General features: G+C 44.6%; 1 protein-coding gene across 3 annotated transcripts in view; it reads left to right on the top strand.

The window, feature by feature from the left end:
- Positions 1 to 17,675, top strand: part of LOC109866535 (exostosin-1) — a 250,622-nt gene that overhangs the window by 220,510 nt on the left and 12,437 nt on the right. The window contains exons 7-10 of one of the 3 annotated variants that reach the window (XM_020455248.2): positions 1,359 to 1,477; positions 1,823 to 1,918; positions 10,696 to 10,785; positions 14,994 to 15,154. In XM_020455248.2, coding sequence (XP_020310837.2) covers positions 1,359 to 1,477; positions 1,823 to 1,918; positions 10,696 to 10,785; positions 14,994 to 15,154 — 466 coding nt within the window. The remainder of the gene's footprint in view (positions 1 to 1,358; positions 1,478 to 1,822; positions 1,919 to 10,695; positions 10,786 to 14,993; positions 15,155 to 17,675) is intronic. The other 2 variants (XM_031800493.1, XM_031800492.1) reach the window with 2 other exon arrangements.

The raw sequence follows: 17,675 nt of genomic DNA, 5'->3' as shown, positions 1-17,675 counted from the left end.
AACAGTCAGCAGCACAGTCATCATACATGTCCACCACCACCTTGTGTGAAAAGGCGGTAACACTTGCCCACGTCACCACACCTCCTCACTTCCCTGGCACCACTAATTATTTTCAAGGTTACCACGACGACTACAGCAGCTAGATCTCAGCGAGGTTCAGGAACCCCTAACAGCTTTCTCCTCTGCAGTCATACCACTGCTCCTTGTGAAGAAGTGATAATTATGCCACAGCGTCCAGAAGGTCTGTCCCCCCCCCCATTACCATAGTACAGTTTGACTTTGTTCTGTCAATATTAGGGTCTACTTTCTGAGCACGTTCCATACCACACTGAACCTTTCTGATTACCATTTCTAGAGCTTCTTCGCCAAGGCCAGTAACCGGCGTAAAGGCCAGTAACCGGTGTAAAGGCCAGTAACCAGCATAACCAATCCAGTGACACCCACCTCCACTAGGCGTACAGTAGTAGGGTAACCTGCAAAGAGCAGATGGGACCACGAAAATGAGGCTCCTTTTTCACAAATGTGGATGTAAAAGCCTACTCTGCTGCAGTTGTTTAAGGTGTGTTATATAATTGAGCATTTAAGCCAGTGGAGTGGCAATAAATATTGGATCAATGCAAGAGCATACCTTGTTGGAATGTTAAATATTTTTCCCCCATCTTAACAACAGTTGGAAACGTTTCAAGCAACTTTGATCACCGTTCTTTCAATGAAAGTCATTTGAACTATTTTTGGGCCTGTTCTGCTTGGTATATTTGCAGTTGAATGTTTGATTCGAATGTTTGTTTGAACTTAAAATGGCTACCAGACGGTGGGGTTTCCCGGTGGAAACATTTCTTCTACACAAGAGTTGCCAAAGTAAAACACTATCAAGGCTTTTGATGACAGGATGAGAACAAGGTCCTAATGCAGTACAGAAACCCTCTGAAGATATTCGCCAGAGATGTTCCACAGCTTCCTTTGCTCGTGCAACAATGTCTGCAAAGGGCAATCCTCCTATTCAGTCAAATGTTCTGCTCCAAAAATAGGGACATCCGAACAGTCAGCACAAGTAAGCTATCACATCCCACGTCAAGGGGGCGCCCTCGTGTGACCACAAAGCCTCCACCCCCATTAACAGGAGTAGATCCATAAAATGGAGGCCAGTACACTAGAGGCCGGAGAGACCCACAGCCCCGTGTCAGAGAGATTGATTGGGATGCTGTAAGTGCACTAGGTGCCCATTTAGGCGTGAGGAGGTAGATGGACTGGAGAGTCCGGTCTCCGTCTATTCTGAAGCTGTGGGTCAAAAGGTGGATGTGTTGAAGTGTGTGTCTGAAGGTTTGTGTTAAGGTGTGTGTCTCTCTGTGTGGTTGCAGGGAAGAGCCCGTCCCAGGAGTTCACTGCTGTTATCCAGGCCGTGACTCCTCTCCAGTCTCAGCTGCAGCCCGTAGTCAAGCTCATCATCGCTGTTGCCAAATCCAAGTTCTGTGCACAGGTGAGAGCTCAGCATAGAGATCCTATTAAATGAAATGAGTATCTAATTGCTGATTCTATGGAGCGCGGACCCATGACCCGTGAGCTGAGGCGAAACGGCAGGGATGGAGACCATTGCTTTTTATACTCCAATTAATGTATGAAAGGACAGAATTCTGTTGTGATGTAGGGTGAAGCTTTACAACTATCCTGTAGTCATGGCATGCTGCCGCGTGTTATATTGAACTAGATATGATCAAAGTTTGCAATGAAACGCCGACTCAACTCGGCTGTGTATCCTCTGCTACATGTACAATGAGGTCAATGCACTTTGAATTGAGATTCCACTGTCTTGTCTTATTCGCAGATCATTGTGCTGTGGAATTGTGACAAGCCTTTACCTCCGAAGAGCAAGTGGCCCTCCACCACTGTGCCTATCACTGTCATTGAGGGAGAGAGAAAGGTACGAGTTCCCCCGAGTTATGCCGGCGTTGAGACGACATGTTTCGCTATCGATTCTAATGTGTTTTATTGAGTCTTGATCATTCAGCGGGGAATGAGTGTGGCCGTTAAAGTCAGGGGAGATGAAATGCAGTCGTAAATGCCTCCTAAAATTCATTCAAGCTTTTCGTTCATTTTCTACTTTTTGGAATTGGCCATGACTGAGTGTGGCTGCCTCCTGGGATCTGAGCTCAGCTTACCCTGACTGTTGAGCCATGACACAGCATGAGGCTGCTTCCAGGAGGTCTCTAGTTGAAACACACAGAGGGCCGTTGCTGTGCCAAGCCTCAGCTGACTCGTTTTAGTAATGCTATAGTAAGGTACACCTTCGCGGTGTTCTTATGAGCTTTGAAAACAATGGGAGTAAGTACACCAGACATCATACTTCCAACGAGGACAAATGCTCTTACTGAATGCAAACGTCTTATAACACACTGAAGGACCCTGTGACTAAACACCTCCCTCTGCAACTGGATCCTGGACTTCTTGACAGGCCTCCCCCAAGTGGTAAGTGTAGGCAACAACACGTCTGCCACACTGATCCTCAACACTGGGGCCCCTCCGGGGTGTGTACTTAGTCCCCTCCTGTACTCCCTGTTCATCTACGACTGTGTGGCCAAACATGACTCCAACACCATCATTAAATTTGCTTCGACACAACAGTGATAGGCATGATCACCGATAACAATGAGACAGCCTATAGGGAGGAGGTCAGAGACCTGGCAGTGTGGTGCCAGGACAACAACCTGTCCCTCAATGTGTCCCCTGATCGTGGACTACAGGAAAAGGCGGGCCGAACAGGCCCCCATTAACATCGACGGGGCTGTAGTGGAGCGTGTTGAGAGTTTCAAGTTCTTTGGTGTCCATATCACCAACGAACTATCATGGTCTAAACATACCAAGACAGTTGTGAAGAGGGCACGACTAAACCTTTTCCCCCTCAGGAAACTGAAAATATTTGGCATGGGCCCCCAGATCCTCTCAAAGTTCTACAGCTGCACCATCTAGAGCATCCTGACCGGTTGCATCACCGCCTGATATGGCAACTGCTCGGCATCTGACCGTAAGGCGCTTCAGAGGGTAGTGCGTACAGCCCAGTACATCACTGGGGCCAAGCTTCCAGCCACCCTGGACCTATATAATAGCCGGTGTCGGAGGAAAGCTCCAAAAATTGTCAGAGACTCCAGTCACCCAAGTCATAAACTGTTTTCTCTGCTACCGCACGGCAAGCGGTACCGGAGCGCCAAGTCTAGGACCAAAAGGCTCCTTAACTGCTTCTACCCCCCAAGCCATAAGACTGCTGAACAATTAAGCAAATGGCCACCGGACTATTTACATTGACACTCCCCCTCCATTTGTTTTGTACACCGCTGCTACTCACTGTTTATTATCTGTGCATTGTCACTTCACCCCTACCTACATGTACAAATGACCTTAACTAACCTGTATCCCCGCACATTGACTCGGCCCCGTACCCCCTGTATATAACCTTGTTATTTTCTTGTTACTTTTTAATTATTATTTACTTTTAGTTTATTTGGTAAACATTTTCTTAACTCTTTCTTAAACTGCACTGTTGGTTAAGGGCTTATTGTATTTGGCGCATGTGACAAATAATGTTTGATTTGATTTGGTTTCAATCTAACAATTTTCATTAAAATTTAATACAGTACGATTCTTCCAACCGTTCATTGAGTCCAAATAATCACTCAGATTGTGTTATTTGGAGCATTCCATTTACAAAATAAATATTACTCGAAGGCAAAGTGGAATTCCAAACAGCAATGTCATGCTTGCTGCGTACCACAAAATTCCACCAAATCTCTCACTCGCTCGCTCTCTCGCTCTTGCTTGCTCTCTCTCTTTCTCTCCCTCTCTCTCTTTTTCTCTCTCTCTCGCGCTCTCTCTCTCTCTCCAGTCAAATCTCTCTCTCTCTCTTTGGTCAAATCTCTCTCTTTGGTCAAATCTCTCTCTTTAGTCAAATCTCTCTCTTTAGTCAAATCTCTCTCTAGTCAAATCTCTCTCTTTGGTCAAATCTCTCTTTCTTCAGTCAAATCTCTCTCTTTCTTCAGTCAAATCTCTCTCTCTCTGTCTCTCTCTCTGTGTGTCTCCGTGTCATACACAAATACACACACGCACACCCTCCTCTGTTGTTTCATACCCAAGCAGCAGCCCAGCTCTTGTCCATAACACGAGAGTAGTGCTGACTGCAACCCTCTCCAGTCTGCCCCATAGAGGCAGGAGCAGGACCCTAAAACCCGATGGCAGCTCCCTTTAATTGAGTCCGTTTATTCCCATGTAGTAAACACAGCAATGGAGAAAAATGTGTTTCCACTATAACAATAAACAGCTTTTTCTAAAAGGCATCGATGGGCCCCTAATTACTCACTCTGAGTATTCTAGCCTAACAAGGCAGCTGCTCCAGAGTAGTCATTCTCTGCAGCTCTCTCCCCAAACAATCAAAGCTTTGCTGTGTTGAAACGTTCACATCACACTGAATCAGAGTGCGGCCTGGGGGCGGAGTAATAGCTAACGGCAGATGTGCTCCATGTACTGCTGCTGTGCATCTTTTCTCGTCCCCTCGTGTAAATCCGCCAAATAAAGGAAAGTAATTGTATCAAAAGTTGAATTCAAATGCCTTTGTGTGGCGTGTTCAATGGAACAAAGTAATTGTATGTTAGTCAGGGCGGCTGTGTGTCTCGAGGCTTTTATTATCTGGTGTGTCCTTAATGGTTTACATCTCATCAAGGCCGGCATACTCTTTAAACAGTTATGGCTGTTTTTTCCTAAATACATGTCACCTATTGATTTAGCATGAGGACTCCAGGCTCATGAGTTATTACGCAGTAACCTAGACCCCATTTATTGTGTTTTCGGTCCTATACTCGCCATTGTGTTTGCACTGTTTTCATATTTAGCAAGCTACAGATGTAGGATCTTAATTTGATCGATGTTGCAAGAGAGCTTTCCTGCAATAAACTGAAGTTTGGCATTTCCACTTAGAAATTTCAGGCTTGATTTTTCCCTTACGAAAAATGTCCATTAATTGTAATCCACATTTCCTGTAATTCAGGATTATTCTTCTGCTGTGTAGCAAAGTGGCTCAAATTAAGATCCTACATCTGTCGTGTGAAAAGCAGGGGCATAATGTTCATGTTGCTGCATGAATGCATTGTGTGATAGACAAGGGAAACCACTGGCTGCTGTGAAAGGGCCTTGATGAACCACAGGCCCTCTCCTCTCCGTCGTAATCTATCATTCTCTTTTATCTTTTTTTTTTCTTCTCCTCCTCTCCATCATTCTTTTATTTCAATGGAGAGTCTGCGGCTCCATAGTACACACTAATCAGCCGTGAGTAGAGGTCACCGGCACCATTCAATTCAAATCCAACCTATTATATTATCGATTTTTTTCCTCTGTGTTTCTATCCTCAGGAAAGTAACACATCTAACAATAGGTCCCCTCATCTTTTTCCTTCAAGTGGGTTTCAATTTGAAGGCTAATTAAGTTGACCCGCATCCGTGCCATGGATCACATTATACCCAGCTGACATTAAATCACAATCCTTACTCTCGGCAGACCTGCCACTCACTCCCAGGGCCTGACGGCTTGGAGTTAAGCCCTTCACTGACGTGTCTGTATCTGTGTGTGCGTGAGATCTCCACAGCTGTGTGTGGGTGGCTGGCTGAGTGTGCTCCTCTCCTGCGATGCGACGCCTCAAGAAGGGCTCACTGTCTCATTAGCACCTCTCCATCTCCCCATCCTCGTCAGATAGCTATTTTCATCACCTGCTAAATTCAAATACAGCCTGGATCACACGATGTCTCATCAGAAGGGAACATGGCTAATAAGAACAGATAAAGAAATTAGGTGAAACTTCCAAGTGTTAGATCTACTGCAAAGCGTTGAATCGTTGCGTTGGAGTCCAATGCTATTGAACACTGCCAGTTTCTCTTCAACTTAAACTTGATCCTCAGAATCAATTCAGTCCATTCATTTATATTTGCGTGTAATGTCGGAGGGCAGTGTTCCGAATTTGCTGAATTGCGTCATCAGGCTTCTCATTACTCATCTACATTTCTTATATTGTTCACCTTTTATAAATTCACAATATCCTTATCACCTAACCATGCAATCAAATCAAGCTGTAGGTTACGTTTGAGGAATAATGACACTTGATTGCACTTTGAATGCAAATTTGTTTGTTTTTTAAGTATCCTTGAAAGTGGAGGAAATCTATTTATATTGCAGAAAAGCATGCATACATGGTACAAATAAGCAAAACTATCTCACTACACTTCCCTTTAAACTCCAATCAGAGTCTGTGTAAACAGCAGTGGTGAAGGAGATGGGTTTCTGTGGGCCTGTTAGGGTTTCTGGGTCATGGGTCAGGTTGAGGTTGAGGTTATCCCTGGTCTGTACTCTATGGTGGTGTCTCTGGCTCCCTGGGCCCCTGAGGTGGGTGTCTAATGATCCATAATGCATTGAGGTCAGAGGAGGCCAGAACACACAGTCTCCCAGGCAGGCTAGACACAGCGTGAGAGGGAGAGACTGGTCAGACTAAGGGCCACTAAACAGATGACAAAGATACTTGATTTGTGGCTTTATATTTAGCCATAACTTCAAAATGGTTTATTTGGGATTTTATCAAACGTAATGCAATTTTAGTTTACAACAATGCGATGCATATTTCATCTCAGATTAGTTTTTTTTTATGTATCTTTACCCCACTATGACAGCACTTGAAGTACATTTTATAAAGAGATGGGCTATGACAAAAATGAATCTCAGAAATGATGCTTGAGCCATTGAAATACTTTTCTCTGCTGAGCTTCGAACTTTGACTATGAGTGTGCCAGGCATGAAATCGGATTAACCCATAAAGAAAATAATTGAAAAGCCTCTAAAGATTGGCCTTGAAGTAGCAGGAGTCAATGGAGATGAGAATGATGCCACATCTTCACCAGGTGACTCAGAGATACATCAATTTATATCTGCCTAGGGGGGAAATCCATTGACACCAGAGAGAGAGGAGATGGAGAGAGAGAGGAGATGGAGAGAGAGAGGAGATGGAGAGAGAGAGGAGATGGAGAGAGAGAGGAGATGGAGAGAGAGAGGAGATGGAGAGAGAGAGAGGAGATGGAGAGAGAGAGGAGAGCGAGGAAATTAGAGGAGAGGAGTGGGGAAAGGAGAGGAGTGGGGAAAGGAGAGGAGAGAGAAGAAAGGGGAGAGGAAAGAGGAGAGGAGAGAGAGGAAAGGAAAGGGGAGAGAGGAGAGGAGATGGAGAGGAGAGGAAATGAAATGAGAGGGGAGAGGAGAGTGGAAAGGAGAGGAGAGAGAGGAAAGGAAAGGACAGGAGAGCAGAGCAGAGAGAGGAAAGGGGAGAGCAGAGAGAGGAAAGGAAAGGGGAGAGGAAGGGAAGGGGAGAGGAGAGGAAAGGAAAGGACAGGAGAGGAAAGGAAAGAGTAGAGGAGAGAGAGGAAAGGAACGAGGAGAGGAGAGGAGAGAGAGGAAAGGAACGGGGAGAGGAAAGGAAAGGGGAGAGGAAAAGAGAGAGAGGAGCGAGAGGAGAGGAGAGAGAGGAAAGGAGAGGAGCAAGAGGAGAGGAGAGAGAGGAAAGGAGAGGAGCAAGAGGAGAGGAGAGGAAAGGGAAGGGGAGAGGAGCGAGAGGAGAGGAAATGAAAGGAAAGGGGAGAGGAGAGAGAGGAAAGTAAAGTAAAGGAGAGGAGAGAGAGGTGAGGAAAGGAGAGAGAGTGAGCTCAGAACCCTGTGCCTCTGTCTCAGTGGGACCAGTTAAAGCAGCCCTGGGGCAAGGACGAAGGACGGTGGGCCCTGGGACAGAGGAGGCGGAGAGGGACAGACACGGGGGATGAGAGGTTGAGAGAGAGATGGGCAGAGTGGAGGACAAACAGTCCCTGAAGATGTGTATTGGAATCGGAGCTCCAGAGTATATAGAGATCTGAAGGCAGAGCTGTGGGTGAAACAGAGGGGTGAGCGATATTACTACAACAACAACAACAGCTGGCCTGACATCCAGAGCAGTGTGTAACCATCACAACATGGGGATGGGGAAATTAGAGCAATAAGTACATTATACAGAGTATGGTAATTGTCAATGCAGAACTAAATGAATGCCACTGTTGTGAATAGTGTGTTGATAATTTTTACCTCTAATTACTGAGGGAGTTTTGTTTGAGAGTGCCTCAGTGAGTGTTCTCCAGGCTTTACGCTGAAAAACTCAGCGTGTGAAATCTATACAGTATTACTGGCATGCTGATAGACAAACTGTAAACTTATTGACATTAAAGGAATCCATGTCATGTAGAATCGTTTCAAATTTGGCCCTGTTCAATTGATGAAGTGATCCTCAACTAAAGAGGCATACTCGTTTCACATTGTGATATTTGCAATTCATTTCTAATTTTGACCAAATATATTTGCCCTTGGATATCCGAGTTCCTGTTTCCACAGAGGGAATCGAATTAGCGCGTAATAGCGATGGATTCGTTAGGATTTCGCGGGAAGACTTTCAGTCTCTGAACATGGAGCTATTAAAGCTGTAGTCCCCCGTATTCCTTGTTTATAGAAATACACTTAAATAATAAAAATCCTGGAATGATGAGTCGATAGCAGTATTACGGCGATCTCTGTGAAGCCTGTGTTTAGTGTAATGGATTAGGGCATCCACATCGTATTAGCCCGGCCTGCAGATCGATAGTTCCTACAGAATACGGTGATCCCGTAAAACTGTGGTTGGAGGAATTAGCATAGAAATATGCATTCCTCGTTTAAAATGGATTTGCAAGTCCCATGAGGGTTAACGCTGCAGCCCAAGTATTTTATTAAACAGGTTTTATTCAATCAAGCCCCCAAGCACAGAAGACAGATGGGATAAATATACATCATTCATATTTAACATGACAGTCTGAAAACATAAGATAAAGTTGGCAAATCCCGGAGAACAAGATCAACGGCTTCCTCTACCTCTTCAGAGAAAACTAGCCTCACTCGTGATTCATCTGGGCACTCTTGTGAATACCAAACCGATTCTATGCACAGATGTAGCCTTTTGTGAGCTAACCTATATAGTGTAGCTACCTATCAGAAGAAGCAACCCCCACCCCACACACACACACCCTTCTTTCTCGGGAACGTTGTCTTGTTACGTGATTGTGTATCGTTGTCTTTGAGAGTCAGGTCTGATTGCTGTCATTCATCCCAAGGGCCCTCCACAGCTGATAAATGGCTGATTACTGAGTGTATAATAGTTATACTGAAAGCCTGTACTTTGCCACTCTGTCTCTCTCAATATGTTCCTACGAGAGCTTTTTACCACATGACTCCTAAACGACTCTTAAGGTAACCAAATGCTCCTCGTTTAATCAAGCCCTCGGCTGCTAAATGATTTTTCAAAAGGCCCCATGAAGGGCTCTCCTGAGCCAGGAGGCTCGGCTCCGTGCTGTGCGGCCCTGCCAACGATACGCTGTCACTATTATCCTGCTATGACACACCAGGCAGGGATGGTTACAGCGAATAGGAAATAATGTTGCATTGAAAAGGGCCCATTAAGCCGCGGTGATGTGAGTCCACAGCACCTCGAGTCATCCGCTGCCGCTGCAAAATAATGACAAGGGGCCCTGTCGAAAGCGCGGCCAGGCCCACTTGCTCTTGAGCAGCCAACCCGAGGCGAGGCTAATCTCCAAGTCAACAGGTTCCTATCAATAACTTTCTGATTTGATGAATGAGGCAGCAGCCAGTGAAGTTCAGGAGGGAGAGAGAGGGCGGTAATTAACCCCTTAAGCTTGGTGTCAAGAGCATTGCAGGCAGGCAGGGGGAGTTTTAGTGAAGATGCATCACACCACACACTCTGGCTGGCAGCCTCCCAGAGAGAGAGACAGTGAAGAGGATTACCCTGAGATCCCTCTCAGGAGGCCACTGCTGACAGTTCACTTCTGCGATGTGTGTGTTCCCTAATATTATAGGACATACTTCGCAGCAGGCAATCTACCAATAACGCTGGCCGCAGAGAGAGAAACAGCCATCAGTCGTTTCAAATAGAAACACCGTCAATAACCAGAGATATAGTGGAGGCATTTTATTCATAAGATGTCATATTATTGCAAAATACATTTCTCCATTGTGTACCTACACTGTAATTATTAGTAGGACAAGTGTCATTGTGAAGTGGTTCTTTGGGCAGAAGATACTGCCTCGCAATCGTGGTGTTTTTAATGTCTCATTGGCCTTCGCCAACATACTCGACAGAACAAGGTTTTTCATCCAATAATCAGAGCAATATTTCCTCCTTAAAATTAATAGTCCTTCAATAATAGAGTCTTTCTCGAAGTAGCCTACAGAGGAGTGGAATGTGAGGCCCGAAATAGCAAAGATTGGCCTTCTATGGATGAGTTGTTACGGAGAGCTAAAGAAATGCAATTATGTTTCAAGCAGAGAAGAAGGTTAAGGTTACTCTCTGGGTGCGTCAGGATGAATTGATTAAATGGTTTGCTCTTCTTTTCACCCAGCATGAAAAAGGGACTCCACTCCAACAATTTCTAGCCTAACCCATTCAAACATACTGCACCTGAAATACTTCAGCTTGTGATTGAATAGGTCCCCACACAGTCAGAGGTGTTGAGATCCGAGCCAGTGGATGGATTGTTGGAGTTTGGGACTGCAGCAATTGACCACATCTCTCCCTCTTCCCCCCCCCCCCCCCCCCCTCTCCCCCCACCCCAGACAATGAGCAGTCGCTTTTCCCCCCATGACGTCATCCTCACAGATGCTGTCCTCAGTCTGGACGAGGACTCCGTCTTGTCGACCAATGAGGTAGGAGGATGGCTTATTATTCCCCCTCTGTCTCCTTATTCTACCTGGGGCTTTAACGTTCAAAGACCAGATTCAGTCAATCCTCATCTAGCAATGTTATTCAGTATCTTACCCATGCACTCTTCTAATTGTGAGAACTGGAAGGTAACTGTGAGGGGAGTCTACCTGGTAGTACAAGTAGAATTTTATAGTACCCAAAAACATTCTCTGATTTAATTTGATAATGGGGAGAAAAGAAAGGCGGGATCGAGTCCCAAGCCTGTGTGTGAAAATTAGCCAACAATTAACACTGTGTGATCAGCTTCAGCATTTCCTGTCTCTTATCTGACATTGACACCCACAACAACACCACAACAACACCACAACAACACCACAACAACACCAACTGGTGAGATTGAGCAGCATCTGAGGAAGTAACAGAACTTCCAGACAGTTTCTTGGAAGTAGTCCCTCTCCCAGGGGTGTGGAGATGAACACCAACCGACTTCCTTCATCTTCAAAGGAACTCCTTGTTTTGTTTGTAGTCTGTTGTTATGCAGAGCGCCGTGTCGCTCTGCTTGTTGCTACGCTGTGCTCCGTCTCTGTGCCTGCATTTTGTTCCTGTTAATTCTCATTTCTGCTATTCAATTAGTCCCTGTATAATATTTGCACATTGCAGAATCAGCAAAGCGCTAAATCTCTTTTTAATTGCTTGTTCCCATATAATTTGATCAGGAATTAATATTACTCCGTTAGAGCATGGCCTAATGGAGTATCTCCGACTCAAAGTTGGCTCTTTCGGAGTAACTGCTCTGGCCTGATGTTCAAACTGGCACCGGGGCCTGGGCTGCACTCTACAGAGAAAGTCCACACTGGTACCATGAGACCTACTGTAGAGGAAACAAGACAGAGGAAGGTGAAACATGGTGACAGGTTATATTAGTAGATCAAGTCTGTTGTCCAGGGTGGATGCCCACCCTTCACACTAACCATTCACGGTAAAGTGTAATTCATCCTCTCTAACTAAGACATCTCAGCCTTTTTGAGCCACGGGGATGTCTGGCCTCATAGGAGGCTGCTGAGGGGAGGACGACTCATAATAATGGCTGGAACTGAGCAAATGGAATGGGTTCAAACACGTGTTTGATGTATGTGATGCCGTTCCAGCCCGTCCTCCCCAATTAAGGTGCCAACAACCTGTCTTGCCTCATCTGATAAATTCCACCCTTGTGTTTCTCCGTGGAATAGTATCAGTAAAATGGTCTGGCATCTTGTCTCCGAGTGTCTCTCTCCCTATTGTTTTTTACATTGCATGTTAATATTGAGGAGGTCATTTCAACACACCTTGTCCATGAGAGAAATCGCTGTAAATGGAGATAATTTCTCAAGCATAGCGTAATAACCAATTCATCTCTCGTGGTCGGGACGGATTGATTGCCCCTCTAAAGGAAGTTTGCTGTATTTAAGACTCCTGTTATTGAGTCACTGACTGGCAACATCTTGAACGAGGGTCTTCTTCTCCTGATGATTTCATTCTCCGGATTTAGTTCGCTAAAGGATCTTCCCATGCTGTGAAATGCAAATTCGGTGACCATGGTGCCAATTCAAAAGAAGACGTATTCACCATCTGTCCTGGAATGAGAAACTAATGAAAGCCCAAGTTGTTTCAAGCAATCATGAGGTTTGTGAAACCTATTACCTCTCCGGCATCCTAGTCTCTGCGATGATCATTAGACTGTCAAACCATGAAGTCACAGTTTGATTAAGCTTCACGTCTCTGAAAAGGAAAAAGGGACGAGAGTGGCTCATTTTGTTGGCAGTTGTAAAAAAAAAAAAAAAAAAAAATGTTTAAATGAAATCACTAAATGAACCAAAGCAGCAGTTGCCTCTCAGTGTGAAGATTATGTTCTTTTTTCTTTTTCTTATCAAAAGTGTCAAACATTTGCAGAGTTTTTTTGGCTGAGCCCTTGGAAATGTTGACGTTGTTTGTGTGTGACACAATATACAAGTTGGATTTATTGTGTTCCAAATATTGAACTTGTTAAGCTCATTAGGAAAGCCATTGTTTTCTGCATCATATTGGAGTCTTGGTGGTTGAGTGATAATGGTCTCCTGCACCTGCTGCTTTCCATTCTAAACCCATGTTGTATTGTTTCGGTGAGTTTCAATACCATTTCTGCTGTGAATCTAATTAAGAAAAGGTTCTGCTTTGGGAAATGTACAATTTCAAAACTAACCAACATGTCGGTGTAATGATTACGTTCCACATGTATTTCCATCATACCTTTTTGACACATGATGATGGACAGACGGACACAGAAGGCTATGTTTCTCTTTCTGGTCTATTTCACCCCATCCAATACCTGCATTAAGAATGAGACCATCTAAAAGCTAGCACCCCATCAAGGCTTTAATGAAGATGTTTCATGCAGGTGAAAGGGAAGGGTTTTGCCAATAAACACCTTTCAGACCGCATCTATCCAAATTTGAAGCTCCCATAAGATTTCAGTGAGTTAAGAGCTAATCCTTAGTGAATTGTCTTATCAGTGTATAAGAGACCTGCAAAATATAATTTATCTATTTGAGATTTTATTAATTGCACCAAGTCAGTCTTCACCTTCCAAGAGGATCCACTTAAATTGTATAGTGGTGCAAGATTACAGAACGGATGTTACCAACGTTTTATGAGGTTATTTTAGAAAAAATATATTTTTTTCTGTCAAAAGCCAAGAACCAGTCAGATGCAAATCCCTCAACCGCTTAATAATCTGTCTCAGTAATTGCCCTTTAAACATTGAAAGCATCTTAATTGAAAATTAACTGAAATGTGAGCGAGTAGAGCATTTGTAATGGGACTTTTCATATTACAATAACTACATAGAACAGTGACAGGACAGAATTCATAATTGCATTGCTTCAACTCATTAATCACATGATTATGCTTTAAGAGAGGATACGGTGTGGACTATGAATGTTCCTATCATGACACTGTCTGGCTGCCCATGGGAGACCAGGGCACAGTTAACAGTAAAACAGTCAGCCTGTCAAATGTTCTCCAGGGATCCAGTGGAATATATCAACTGTGGATATGAATGAATGGAACATAACACAACGACATGATCTTGGTCATTTAACAAGATCTAATGTCACAAGTTTACTTTCCTTCAGATCATGAGAACTCAATACTAGTGAAAATGGTGGAAACCAAATGCTGCATGTCTTTCTTTCCTATAGGACTATACACTCTTAGAAAAAAAAGGTGCTATCAAGAAGACAACTTATTCGGCTGTCCCCATAGGAGAACCCTTTGAAGAAACCTTTTTTTGTTATTTTTTTGTTCAAGGTAGGACCCTTTCCACAGAGGGTTCGCCATGGAACCCAAAGGGGTTCTATGTTGAACCAAAAAGGGTACTCCAATGGGGACAGCCGAAGAACCCTTTTGGAACCCTTTATTCTAAGAGTGTACTTCTCTATTATTTAATAACATATCACATCAAATGCCACAGGGAAATGTATATGCCGGTAGAGATTTGTGATGTAGACTCTTAGCAACCCATATTCAGAAACCATCTTATGTATTAAATGGGATTAATGTATGTTGCCCTTGGAAAGCCTTTCTGCAAGGATAGCATTTCCCCTCTGTGTATGTCATTCATCTCCGTCCATATTTCCAATCCATAATTAACTAAGACACATTGTGAATGTGCCAAACCAGTCTGTCACAAAGGATGCGAGGCATAATCAGGGCATTATAAGAGCGTAATTCCAAAAGGAAAAATTTATTTGCATGATATCATAAATCCCGCACTGAGGTAATGGCTAACTCGGCGATTAATCAAATGCTACATTAAGAAAGATGTTTCCAACCTTTTTCTCAGGTTTGTGGTCTCATTTCTTCATAATTGCGCACACATGCATCATGACACAGCTAAGCGGTGTGTGATTATTTTAAGGGACCTTCTGTTTTTTGGGCTCTGTTCTCTCTTGCGTTTTGGAAATGAATTTGGTGCCACTCTGCCAACAGAAGTCAGTAAGTGTATTCTACAATGTGGTGTTCTTCATATTCTCTGGACTTTTGACATTTGGTGTTCCTGAGAAGAAGGAATTCTTTGGAATTCAAATCTACTCTTTTGCTACATTGTACTGTAGTTGACATAGCTGATCTAATGCAGAAGTAAATCTGTCTATTAGCGATTTTGAAAGATGTTGTCTTTTCATTTGAACCCCAGGTTGACTTTGCCTTCATTGTCTGGCACAGTTTCCCAGACCGGATCGTGGGCTACCCAGCACGCAGCCATTACTGGGACGGCAGCAAATCAAGATGGGGCTACACCTCCAAGTGGACTAACCAGTACTCCATGGTGCTCACAGGGGCTGCGTTCTATCACAGGTAAAGTAACATGGTGCTCACAGGGGCTGCGTTCTATCACAGGTACAGTAACATGGTGCTCACAGGGGCTGCGTTCTATCACAGGTACAGTAACATGGTGCTCACAGGGGCTGCGTTCTATCACAGGTACAGTAACATGGTGCTCACAGGGGCTGCGTTCTATCACAGGTACAGTAACATGGGCAGATTAAATTGTTTATTTTCCTCATCAATCTACACACAATACCCCCAAAATGACAAAGCAAAAACAGGTTTTTAGATTCTATTACAAATTAAAAACTGAAATATTTTCAGACCCAGTACATTGTTGAAGCACCTTTGGCAACGATTACAGCCTTGACTTCTTGGGTATGACGCTACAAGCTTGGCACACCTGTATTTGGAGAGTTTCTCCAATTCTTCTCTGCAGATCCTCTCAAGCTCTGTCAGGTTGAATGGGGAGTGCTGCTGCACAACTATTTTCAGGTCTCGTCAGAGATGTTCGATCAGGTTCAATTCCGGGCTCTGGCTAGGCTACTCAAGGACATTCAGAGAGTTGTCCCGAAGCCACTCCTGTGTTGTCTTGGCAGTGTTCTTAGGGTCGTTGTCCTGTTGGAAGTTGAACCTTTGCCCCAGTCTGAGGTCCTGTGCTCTCTGGAACAGGTTTTCATCAAGGATCTCTCTGAACTTTTCTCCGTTCCTCTTTGCCTCGATCCTGACTAGTCTCCCAGCCGCTGAAAGACATCCTCACAGCATGATGCTGCCACCACCATGCATCACCGTAGGCATGGTGCCAGGTTTCCTCCAGATGTGACGCTTCACATTCAGGCCAAAGAGTTCAAACTTGGATTCATCAGACCAGAGAATCTTTTTTCTCATGGTCTGAGAGTCTTTAGGTGCCTTTTGGCAAACTCCAAGAGGGCTGTCATGTGCCTTTTACTGAGGAGTGGCTTCCGCCTGGTCACTACCATAAAGGCCTGATTGGTGGAGTGCTGCAGGTTCTCCCATCTCCACAGAGGAACTCTGGAGCTCTGTCAGTGGCCATCGGGTTCTAGGTCACCTCCATGACCAAGGCCCTTCTCCCCCGAATCCTCAGTTTGGCCCAGTGGCCAGCTCTAGGAAGAGTCTTTGTGGTTCCAAACTTCTTCCATTTAAGAATGATACAGGCCACTGTCTTCTTGGACCTTATATAGACAGGTGTGTGCCTTTCCAAATCATGTCCAAGCAAGTTGTAGAAACATCTCAATGATGATCAATGGAAACAGAATGCACCTGAGCTCAGTTTCGAGTCTCATAGCAAAGGGTCAGAATTTTTTTTTAAACGTGTTTTCGCTTTGTCATTATGGGGTATTGTGTGTAGATTACTGAGGATTTTGTTTTATTTGATCAATTTTCGAATAAGGCTGTAACACAACAAAATGTTACTTTTCGAAGGCACTGTGCATTCAGAACCCCTGCCTGCTCTCTGTGAGGGGTGTAGGGGCCATGATAACAGCTCAAGGATGGGAATGCGGTAACACATACCAATTTCTTTGAGCACATACAGGCAGGCAGGCACGCATGGTGGTTATATAAATCCCTAATACATATCGAGACCTGTTAACACTGTATAGCAGAAACTCTCCTGCACTTGTCACTTAGGATGAGCCTGCAGGAAGGGTACCGCATGAGGGAGGATGATGTCTTCCCTGTGACGCACAGTGTTGAGATTGCCTGCAATGACAACAAGCTCAGTCCGATGGTGCTGTGACACATCGCCCCAGACCATGATGGACCCTCCACCTCCAAATTGATCCCGCTCCAGAGTACAGGCCTCGGTGTAACGCTCATTCCTTCTACGATGAACGCAAATCCAACCATCACCCCTGGTGAGACAACTTGTCAGTGAAGAGCACTTTTTGCCTGACTGGTCCAGCGAGGGTGGGTTTGTGCCCATAGACGACGAGATGTCTGAGGACCTGCCTTTACCACAGGCCTACAAGCCCTCTCTCTCAGCCTATTGCGGACAGTCTGAGCACTGATGGAGGGATTGTGCGTTCCTGTTGTAACTCTGGCAGTTGTTGTTGCCATCCTGTACCTGTCCCGCAGGTGTGATGTTCAGATGTACCCATCCTGTGTATTGTTACACGTGGTCTGCCACTGCGAGGACGATCAGCTGTCCGTCCTGTCTCTCTGTAGTGGCGTCTCACAGTACGGACATTGCAATTCATTGCCCTGGCCACATCTGCAGTCCTCTTGCCTCCTTGCAGCATGCCTAAGGCACGTTCATGCAGATGAGCAGGGACCCTGGACATCTTTCTTTTGGTGTTTTTCAGAGTCAGTAGAAGGCCTCTTTAGTGTCCCAAGTGTTCATAACTGTGACCTTAATTGCCAACCGTCTGTAAGCTGTTAGTGTCTTAACGACTGTTCCACAGGTGCATGTTCATTTAATTGTTTATGGTTCATTGAACAAGCATGGGAAACAGTGTTTAAACCCTTTACAATGAAGATCTGTGAAGTTATTTGGATTTTGACTAATTATCTTTGAAAGACAGGGTCCTGA

This window comes from Oncorhynchus kisutch, linkage group LG21 (assembly GCF_002021735.2).
Source record: "Oncorhynchus kisutch isolate 150728-3 linkage group LG21, Okis_V2, whole genome shotgun sequence".
In the NCBI taxonomy this organism is placed as follows: Eukaryota; Metazoa; Chordata; class Actinopteri; order Salmoniformes; family Salmonidae; genus Oncorhynchus; species Oncorhynchus kisutch.
The sequence above is the reverse complement of the archived record's forward strand: the minus strand, read 5'-3'. Positions and strand labels throughout refer to the sequence as shown.